Here is a 10,941-nt window from a genome sequence, read left to right as displayed (position 1 = left end):
GAATTTGGGGCTATATTGTTCGAAAGCTTTGGTAGAATGCAGCTTTTTCGTAAATTGTGCACCCAGTAAATCTTTGAGGCTTCAGTGAAATATACTCTTTTATTTTTGTTTTCATCTACAGTTACACCTCGATTTAACAAAGTCGATATGGAACCCGAGAAATATTTCATTAAATCTAATAATAATAATATTTGGGATTTTACGTGCCAAAACCACTTTCTGATTATGAGGCACGCCGTAGTGGAGGACTCCGGAAATTTCGACCACCTGGGGTTCTTTAACGTGCACCTAAATCTAAGCACACGGGTGTTTTCGCATTTCGCCCCCATCGAAATGCGGCCGCCGTGGCCGGGATTTGATCCCGCGACCTCGTGCTCAGCAGCCCAACACCATAGCCACTGAGCAACCACGGCTCATTAAATCTAGATCTTCGTTAAATCGAAAACATTTATCAAAACACTTACGCGAATAACATTGCGCTCAATTAGGGGCAAAACGAAGATGTGATTTTTTTTCCTGCTTACGCACACATTGTAAGTATCAAGCCCGATATGCCCGTTTTGCGTTCCTTCATTGGAGCGGCAAACCTCTGACAAGTCAATGGGCTCCGTCACCCGAACTGAAACCAGGTATATCCGTATTTTCCCGATATTTTACCGAAAACCCATGCACTCACCCCCAAAAAATATGCTTCGTTAAATCTGACGAGACGTTCAGTTCACTTTCTTGATTCGAGGTTTCCAGATTCTGTGAATGTGTGTCACGCCACGCAAAGCGCCTCGCTAGATGAAAAATTTCGCAATATCTGGCTTTGTTAAATTGAGGTTTCACATATATTCACCCTAGGTGGGCCTTTATCGTATAATACTTATGAAACGTATCGCGTGTTCGGAACAGCCGCGTTCAGTTTCTGCCTACACCTACAACTTTTTTTTTTCATTTATTTACCCTAAAGGCTCAGCTAACCCTAACCCTATTTACCCTAACCTTATTTACCCTAACTGAAAACAAAGCAGCGAAAAGAATCTTGTTTACAACTTTTGCACAACGTATTGCTAGTTAACCTGTCTTGTGCATAAAAATGCTGCATGTATATTGCGACAGTCTTTTTTTTTCTACGTATTCAAAAGTATCGAAACGACAGCTGACGCCGGCACTTTTGCATTTTTGACACTTGGGAATTTGCCGGCTTGCAGTCACAAAATAGATCAGGCACTGGGCGGTGCATATTGGCTTTAAAGCGAAGACCAATCTGGAGAATGGCTTCCGTAAACATTCCGTAGGTAGTTAATGAACGAGGTTCCTATAGGTCATGCGAAAAGCTTCATGACATTGGAGTTGCTGAGCGCAGTATACATCACATACGGGGGGGAAGGGGGGGGGCTACCTAGTCTTTGCGGAGCTTGCCAAAAGTTTGTGGTCACAGATAGCGCAATGACTTAGGCCGCCACCGAAACAAAGTGTTGCGTCATGCGATTAAACTTCGCGGAGAAAGATGCTTAAAAAAAGCACATAAAGGAACGAACGTGGTTACCATATCTTGATAGACAACTGACGCAGCCCCACTATACTATGCTATGCTATACTTAGCCCACTGTGCTAAAATATAATATAGCATGGTTTAGTATAGTACGCTAATACGTGATTTGATGTTACAGGAGTGACACGCACCTGACTTGACTCCCCCATCTTTCGCATTAACTCGACCCTTCTGTACACAACTGTGGCTGTTACCTGGCCTTCTCCGAATGTATAGAAACAGTACTGTGTCACTTACGCCAGGCCGTTGCATTCATCAATGCACACTCACTATTCTTGACTGAAATGACCGATAGCGCCGAATGCAACGCCTGTGGATGCGAGGAAGCTGTCGACCATCTTCTATTCCAGTTTTTCTCTAAAATCAAGGGCTAGCCCTGCATACCGCTACAAAGCAGCTGAACCGCTCTAAACGATTTTTTTTTTCTTTGTACACGGCCTTGGCACCACGGTCCGACGGATCACAGCTGCAGAAGGCCACAAAACGCTGCTGTAATTCTTTTTTTAAGACAACCGGCGCAGCAGTGACAATTTTCACTGCGTCGGCGACTCCCAGTGCACATCGACACTTGACTTTCCTTCTCCTTAACCGTTCCCTCCCTTTTCCCCCTCTTTCCAGCGCAGGGTAGCCAACCGGGCTCATTCCTGGCTATAACCTCCCTGCCTTTGTCAGGGAGGTTCTCTATCAAAAAATGGCCATGGCTTAGCTTGGTTAAGCCAAGAATGCGTTGCATATTGCGCGAGTTGGGGCCCAGCTTTTCCTCCGGCTGTCGTGACGTCACGTCACGTGGTTGCGCTAAAGGTCAATCGTGGCTGCCCGGCCGCGCCCAAGGGCTGAAGTGAGTGACTGCAATATGCAACGCATAAAAATAGAAGCAACCTAATAACAAACATAGCAAACCTAAAAGAGAATAGACCCACATATGAGACGCGCAGCAATGAACAATGGCTCATACCCTCAATGGCGGCTGCGCGGCCGCGCCCAAGGGCTGAACTGAGTGATTGCAATATGCAACGCATAAAAGTTTGTATGCTAATATGCTGCGTCTGTTCTGGCTTTCAGTGCTGTCTCCTACTGCGGATCCGTCTGCGCGACAACGACAAAGGCAAATATTAACGCCTCCGACGTGCTCGTGGAGTCAGACGACTGCGACACCTACGTGAGTGAGTGTCGAAGCCTGCCTTTCTGCGCTTTACTTTCGTCGCGCCCGCTTCGAGTTTATTTCTATGACACATTGTGCGTCAATCGATCACCTACTCTTGGACTCTCAGTGTGACACGAGCGAGAGTGAATGTCAAGTATAAGGTGGCTCTTCCACGTTATAGTTAGACTGTGGCGGTCAGATTCAGATTCAGATTTATTGGTTCCAAAAAAGAAGTAATTACATGACAAATATACAGACGAGGGTCCCAAAGTGAAAGAACTGTAGTGGGACCCTCGGTTAATAATAACAACATTGATGGTGATATCAATAGGCGGTACCGTTAGTTTGCAGTTCTCGGAGCCCTGGCACCTATTGCAAAGCCAGTTCGATCGTGTTAATGCGTGGTTACACTGACAAGGTCGCCTCATGCCCTGGCATTCGTTGCTTTGGCCGTCGTGAGCGCGTTCTGGACAATGTGTCTTCATCTATGCACCTTTCATTTGAAAAAGAGAACCTAAGCGACGCCTTTCAAATCCTTAATGTCACAGGAGTTATGACTTAATGTCATAGGCTTATTCGTTATGACGCTCTGTTGTCAAGTACGGGGTAGTGGATTCGAGTCCACAACAGTCGCAGCCCGATGGACCCGGGAGAGAGAGAGAGAGAGAAAGCGAGGACAGGAAAGGCAGGGAGGTCAACCAGAAAAGTATTCGGTTTGCTACCCTACACTGGGGGAAAGGGGAATAGAAAAAGGAGAAAGGAAGAGAGTGAGCACTGAGTACGTGTGGGCGGCACACTATGCACAGGGACACTATAAACGGTCTCTTGAAAGCGGTTGAATGAACACACCGAAAGCGAATAAACTTTTGATTGATTGATTGATTGATTGATTGATTGATTGATTGATTGATTGATTGATTGATTGATTGATTGATTGATTGATTGATTGATTGATTGATTGATTGATTGATTGATTGATTGAAGCTGAAGCGCGAAAAAGAAAACGGGGACCACCAGGGACACTGTTCCGGACACTCACATCCCACCCCAATGCCAAATTCGGTCGTATGCGTGTGTGTTATTTTTTTTAGAACAATCAGAGAAGCCGTAGCAGCCATGTGCGCCAATCGAAGCTGACGGTTGATATGGCGAACGTGAAAACGCGGCTGAATTCGACAATGTGCAGAACAGAACATCAGGACACAGGCAAGGTCAAACGCTTTATCATGGTCATTCCTCTCTTGCTTTCGACTTTCAACTCCACTTGTAATGCACCAAGATTTTGGGAGTACGTCAGACAACGGGAAAGGTTCGTTATAATACGCTCCAGAAGGACCCATTGTGCATATTGTGCGCCCAGGTGTCGCTTAGCAAAGAAGGCGCGCCTCTCCTTTACATACATATACCTGCATATAATTTCTGCTCTTTGGTTTCCGCGGTAGCATTGTTTTTCTGGCTCTTGTCCTCACTTCGAGAGTGGAGTCTGCTGGCTGCGGCCGTCTAGTCGATTATACAACTTGGGCCACTGGTCATGTGTAAAAATTAAATATTGGATCAATTGGATATGTACGACTGACCATACGCCGCTGGGTATGTTTCCGAATAGACAGCTGTGGGCACTTTTTGTTTTGGTGCGTGTTTTTTTTTCTACCTCGAATATCTTTCCTACAAAGCACCTGTAAGCCTAAAAACTGAGCTAATACGACATTCACAGCCAAAAATATCTAATACGTGGAATATATATATATATATATATATATATATATATATATATATATATATATATATATATATATATATATATATATATATATATATATATATATATATATATATAACTTTTTCTGCTTAAGATGTTAAATGTTAGGAAAACGTTGCGGTAGTGGGGTAACATGTAACTAGGACGTTCTCACATGCTTGAATCATGTTCCATTTGCAGATGCGTGGAAGAATGTTCCACATGATAGGTACAGGCACCTGTAGTGCTGTTCCGGATAACAGTCGCTTTTTCAATGGAACATTATTCAGCGTACTTCTTGTCATGCGAGCTTAAAAATTCATAAATATATGGAACGCGCTTCCTTACATTTTGTTAGCAATTTATGTGGAGCGTCATTCCATTAGGTAAGGGGAAAAAAAAGTTCGCAAGACACGCTGCACTCATAGCTGAAGGGACTGAACAAGACTAAGAGTTAATCATCAAACCGGAAATGGCTAATGAAGCTCGCAAAACGGGCGGATCGCGGAGGCTGTGTTACCAACCGCGTTCGTATAATCCGGTCCCGATACTTTATTTATTTATTTATTTACTTATTTATTTATTTATTTATCTATCTATTTATTTATGGTACCCTCAAGGCCCGAAGGCATTACAGCGGGGAGCGGGAAAACGAGAAGCATAACGATGAAGTACGGAAAATAAACTATGCAGCGTGTTAGTAATTCCTAATTATACAATGCTACGTAATATCTTGCCCAATATTTGTAAGTACGACAGACATTGTAAACAAAGTAGCATCTTGATCATTCCTGTTAGTACAATGTTAACCGGTGTCGTCCTTAGTCGCTTGTAAGTACGGCAAGTAAACGAAATAACATGTTAATAATTCCTAATTACACAATGTTAGCTAATGCCTTGCGAAACAGTTTGTTGTCTACAATAGATACAATTTCACAGGGAAGGTGGTTCCACTGCCGTGAAATTAATGTCTTAGCATTAACTATTGCTCACGTGTAATGCGAGGACCTGCCAGTTTTCTTCTTTCCTTTCTTTCTCTTTCGTTTTCCTTCAGAGACGGAGCGTTCGCGAAGAAGAAACGTAGTGCTGACCCGCGACGCCATCTCGGTCCTGGAAGACGCTCTGAGAAAAAGCGAGTTCAAGTTCACCGTCATGCACCTCAACACAAGGATAGCGGTACGTTAACCACTCCGTATGTTGAGGAGCCTCTAGATATCGTTAAATGCTTACGGGCTCTTAGCGCCAACAGCACCAAACGCGAATTCATTCATTCAGTCATTCAGTCATTCATTCATTTTTCTTTTATTCATTCATTCATTTCTTTTTCATTCATTTATTAATTTTTATTTATTTCATTTATTCATTCATTCGTTCGTTCATTTATTTATTTATTTATTTATTTATTCGTTTGTTTGTTTGTTTATTTATTTAATTCATTAATTCATTTATTTATTTATTTATTTATTTATTTACTGTATTTATTTATTTATTTATTTATTTGTTAGAATACCCTCAGGGCCCAAAAGGCATTACAGAGGTGGTGGGTAAATTGCGTTCATAAAATTGTAATAACGGCAACAAGATCGTTATATATGAAACAAAATATAAAACTAATAATTAACTGAGCAGGTTGTTCTAACAGAGGTCAATAACAGAGGCCTTCAATACCGTAAGCACCATTATTGCACATGTATAACAGGAAACGGAATTAACAAATAGCAGCCGTAACGATGAGTAGCAAAATTATTATCGTCATAATTTAACATGCATGCACATCGTTGTAGCTAACGAAGCTCAGCCAATTATTGTGTTCAAGTTTAGGCACGTTATTCGAGACCCCAGAGGAAGGCCTGTAACTCCCAAATTGTTTTTCAAAAAGAGATTACTAAATACGCCTCTTTTTTTATTTTTATTTTCTATTAGGGCCACATGCTTTTACTACATATCGTCACTGGAAATGTGCGAGTTATCTGTTGCCGACCTTTCGTGTTTACGGAAGAAATTTTAACAAAAACATCGAACATCTCTTTTCCGAAAAGAAGGCCTTCCTTCAACGCACAATTGCGAAAGAGTTCAAAGTAGGAGTGTGAATAGTTATTTGCGAGACTGAATCGAATGCAAATCGAATAGTGCCAGAAACGAATCAAGTATCGAATATACTTTCCGAATAGTTTTCGAATAGCGAACAGCTGTGCTCACCATCCCTGCTCACATCCAGACATGTTCACAACGTTAGAAAGTTTCTGTCATTACTTTGCGCGTTATGAAGGGCCATTCACTAAAAGCACAAATGGAGCATTAGGAGCAAGCAATTACTTTTTCGCATACTCAGGACTCATTAGCAAGTGCGAATAATAGCGTTTTAGCTGGAAAAGTCTGACTCCCCGAGAGACAGATAGCGTTCTCCACTATGCGTAATATCTACTGTTCGCCTACCATGGCCGCCGGGATAAAAATTTATCGCAAAGTTGGCGATTCCATGTATTCGAAATGTGCTCGAAATATTATTAGTGTCGACGAACAGTGACGATTTCGGTTCGAAAACCGAATCGAATTAGGCAATGTCGAATTCGTTATTCGAAAACTTCGATTATTCGCCCGTCCCCCGTTCAAAAGCGCCGCGGTATCCTTGACGTCGTCTTTCAGTCGATCCTCCTGTAGACACGCTTTCCCTTTGCGCACAAACAAACCTGTCGTTTTTTTTTTTTTTTACTTGCTCACACCGGAATTCACGCGAATCTGAGGCGAGTTCAAGTAGTCTGAATCACACGAGGTGCCTTTTTATTTCGTTTCGTTATCTAGGTCGTTAATCTAGATCAATTACTCACAGGGGACCCTAGCCAGAAGAATAAGAATGAGTTCGAGTGCATACGGCATGCATTATTACCAAATTCTGACTGGGAGCTTACCACTCTCGTTGAAAAGTCTAAAATCCTTACCGCTGCTTACCGGAGCTTACCGCTGCTTACCGGAGCTTATCGCTGCTTACATATGGGGTGGTAACTGGGAGGTTAATAAAGAAGCCCGAAAACACGTTAAGGAGCGCGAAATGCGCGATGGATAAATTTTAGACGTTACGTTAAAAGACAGGAAGAGAGTGGTGGGGATCAGAGAGCAGACGGGGATCGCCGATATTCTTGTTGACATCAAGAGAGAAAAAAAAATGTAATGCGTAGGGCAGATAACCGGTGGACCATCACAGTTAATGAACGGATGCCAAGGTAAGGGAAGCGCAGTCGAGGACGGCAGGAAATTAGGTGGGATGATGAAATTAGGAAATTGGCAGGTGCAAGCTGTAATCGGCTGTAGCACCAGACCGAGGCTAATCCGATATCGACGGGAGAGGCCTTCGCCCGACAGCGGACGTAAAAATAGCCTAATAATCATCATGATCAGCAATGATACATCCAGACAACTACTGAGCCCGCAGCTTTCATCATAACAAATATATGCATCTGTACATATGGCATGTCATATAATACGTGTCACATATGTGCCATGTCTTTTTTTGTTGTTGTTGTTGCTGTTGTTTCAACTTTGTTTGTTTTATGTGCTCCCGCTACGTGCGCTATTACCGTGAACTGCACTTTTCATTCCCACCCCGACAACTCTTTGTAATTATTTAGCGTTTTTATTTGTAATACTGCTTTGCGAGCACGTGATCATTATAAATATTTTTAGCTCTCACATTTTTTACAGCTCATATATCGGTTTTCTCTTGTCGTTTGTTCAACGATGCCCCCCTTACTCAATGCTCCCCTTGGGGCCTGTCAAATACTTTGAAATAAATAGATAAATAAATAACCTTGGCGCGACGACTTGATAAAGATGCTAACCGGAGACCTACTAAAACGATGAACTGCTATCGCGTTTCAATGTGCGATAAGCCTTAATTCTCGTCCCAGGTGGCCACACTCGTTGCCGAAACGATAGAGTATTCCACGGGAGGACTCCGTGACATGATAGGAGAGTTGAACCCCGACTCGAGACATCTCCACCAACGCAGTGAGTGCAACGACCGAAGCTTTACTTCTTCTGGCACCAAATTTACATTCATCATTTCATTTCATTATGGGGTATTACGTGCCGAAACCACTTTCTGATCATGAGGCACGCCGTAGTGGAGGACTCCGGAAATTTTGACCACCTGGGGTTCTTTAACGTGCACCTAAATCTACGCACACGGGTGATTTCGCATTTCGCCCCCGTCGAAATGCGGCCGCCGTGGCCGGGATTCGATCCCGCGACCTCGTGCTCAGCAGCCTAACACCATAGCCGCTGAGCAACCGCGGCGGGTACCAAGTTTACATCTCTTCGTTTTATGAGGCCGAGATTTTGTATATGTTGGTATAGATGAGCCGATATCTTGTCATGCATACACGGGGTAGTTTTTAAAGATCGCCTGTTGCAGATGACATAATTCCAGTCCTCGAGCTTAATTATTCAGAGAGGCAGACTACCTCGCACACGAAATCGAAAGACACATTCAACAAATTAACCAAAGTTCACCTAATTACCTTCTATATAATTACGCCACATATTGAAATCTACGAATTGTAGCCGGTTAGCTTGCGAGGCGTATCCACTTGGAATGAATTTCCAGAATGACACCAGCTTCGGGATATGCGCCATCAAACTCACCGTAAAAATGCACTGTTATTCCACTTACCTTTTTTTCTAGCGAAAAGCAATGTTATGCATTGAAGCACTGAAGTGACTGGAACGCCCAAGTATTTCGTTCCATCGTTTGTAAAATAATCATCGTTTGTAAAATAGTATCTCCATACTGAAGTCGTCCTGGAAATTCAAGTGGATACGTCTTGCAAATTCGCAGGCTACAATTTCGAAACTTGCTGTATATGCCGTAAAGCAATTATTTATTAGTTAATTAGCGTGTTTAATTTGATTAATATGTCTTTCGATGTCTCGTTCTAGTAATGTCCGCCTCTTAGAATAATCCAGCTCAAAAATTAGGACAGAAATTACGCTACTGCCTCAGGCGATTTTCAAAAATTCCGAAAAAATGAAAATAATCACCCTGTAGGCCGACTGCTTTGTGCGGACCGCCGTGATCAGCTGAGTTTTGTAGGCATGACACAGCGAAACGGCAGAGGGAGCGGCAGCAAGGAACGTTCGCTCGAGAAGAATGCATGTGTGACGTCACGCTCCCTTCTATAGTTTAATTGATGCCGCGCGTGTTTCATAAAGCAAGCGTACGTTTACTGCAGCTTATAGAAGAAAAAAAGCAAAAAGAAAATGGAAAAGCCGTGAGGTTAAAGGTTACATCCGCTCTGCTACCCTACGCTGACGGTGAGAGGGAAGCGGGAAGCACAAGAAAAAAAATGAGAGGGATAAGTTTATAGAGAACAAGTGACGCGGGCGAACACACCACAGCCTTCACTGAGCAATCAAAGGCAATCCCACTCAACCCAGTCTACTTTAAAAGGGTATCAGTGTCCTTAGAACATTCATGTGCTGGTGACGCTCGCGTCATGGTACCCCCCCCCCCCTTTACTTTAATTTAATGTACGCTCTGTCGTCCAGTCGGCTTGAAGCAACACGCAAAGCCTGCCTTTCATCAATAGAAGGAAAGTAGATAAGGACATATTGTAGTGACATATTGTAGGACATATTGGGGACAATGTGTGCTTTCGGTCTCGTCGCAATCCCAAGAGTTGCGCAAAGCACGGCCCGTCATGCCGATACAAACAGCACAGGCGCCTGTAAAGGCGACGCCCGGCCACAAACGACGCGGTATACACTGCGCGTAAAACCACCAGTCTTCGTGGAATAACTTTAATACCTCGCATCTAACTGAGCACGTGCTGTGTCACTGTCACCGCTGTACCACCGCGCAGTTACCATCGAAGACTCGGCGTGGTATACGTGGACAAACACAGGCTCGTCGTCTTTAACGACCCTTGAACAGCATCAGCATCATCATCATCAGCCTGGTTACGCCCACTGCAGGGAAAAGGCCTCTACCATACTTCTCCAACAACCCCGGTCATGTACTAATTGTGGCCATGTCATCCCTGCAAACTTCTTAATCTCATCCGCCCACCTAACTTTCTGCCGCCCCCTGCTACGCTTTCCTTCCCTTGGAATCCAGTCCGTAACCCTTAGTGACCATCGGTTATCTTCCCTTCTCATTACATATCCTGCCCATGCCCATTTATTTTTCTTGATTTCAACTAAGATGTCATTAACTCGCGTTTGTTCCCTCACCCAATCTGCTCTTTTCTTATCCCTTAACGTTACACCTTCTCTTGAACAGCAGTGGGTCTGAAATGTGAGCCACGAAGACCCTGCTGTTAACTTACGCCACTCAGGCCTTATATAGCCATCCTTCGGCCTTTTGTTAGTCGTCTGGGCTTATAATTTGTTCATTATTCCATAATGTTTTCTTTCCTTTTCTCTTCTCTCCGCCTCTTGTGTTCTTTCCCTTCTCGTGTCATCGCAAACATCTCATCTGAAGTAGCAATGTCAGGGCTGACGTTACCCGCCGTGGTTGTGCAG

The 10,941-nt window shown here is 43.5% G+C and overlaps 2 protein-coding genes across 2 annotated transcripts in view; one reads left to right on the top strand and one right to left on the bottom strand.

The window, feature by feature from the left end:
* LOC135896507 (ionotropic receptor 93a-like) overlaps window positions 1–10,941 on the bottom strand; it is a 203,558-nt gene that overhangs the window by 178,326 nt on the left and 14,291 nt on the right. The window lies entirely within an intron of this gene.
* Window positions 1–10,941, top strand: part of LOC135896506 (uncharacterized) — a 56,862-nt gene that overhangs the window by 34,204 nt on the left and 11,717 nt on the right. The window contains exons 17-19 of the mRNA XM_065424932.1: window positions 2,603–2,703; window positions 5,477–5,598; window positions 8,328–8,427. Coding sequence (XP_065281004.1) covers window positions 2,603–2,703; window positions 5,477–5,598; window positions 8,328–8,427 — 323 coding nt within the window. The remainder of the gene's footprint in view (window positions 1–2,602; window positions 2,704–5,476; window positions 5,599–8,327; window positions 8,428–10,941) is intronic.

Source organism: Dermacentor albipictus, chromosome 6 (assembly GCF_038994185.2).
Source record: "Dermacentor albipictus isolate Rhodes 1998 colony chromosome 6, USDA_Dalb.pri_finalv2, whole genome shotgun sequence".
Taxonomy (NCBI): domain Eukaryota; kingdom Metazoa; phylum Arthropoda; class Arachnida; order Ixodida; family Ixodidae; genus Dermacentor; species Dermacentor albipictus.
Note: the sequence above shows the minus strand (reverse complement) of the source record. Positions and strands in the feature narration are given on the sequence as shown.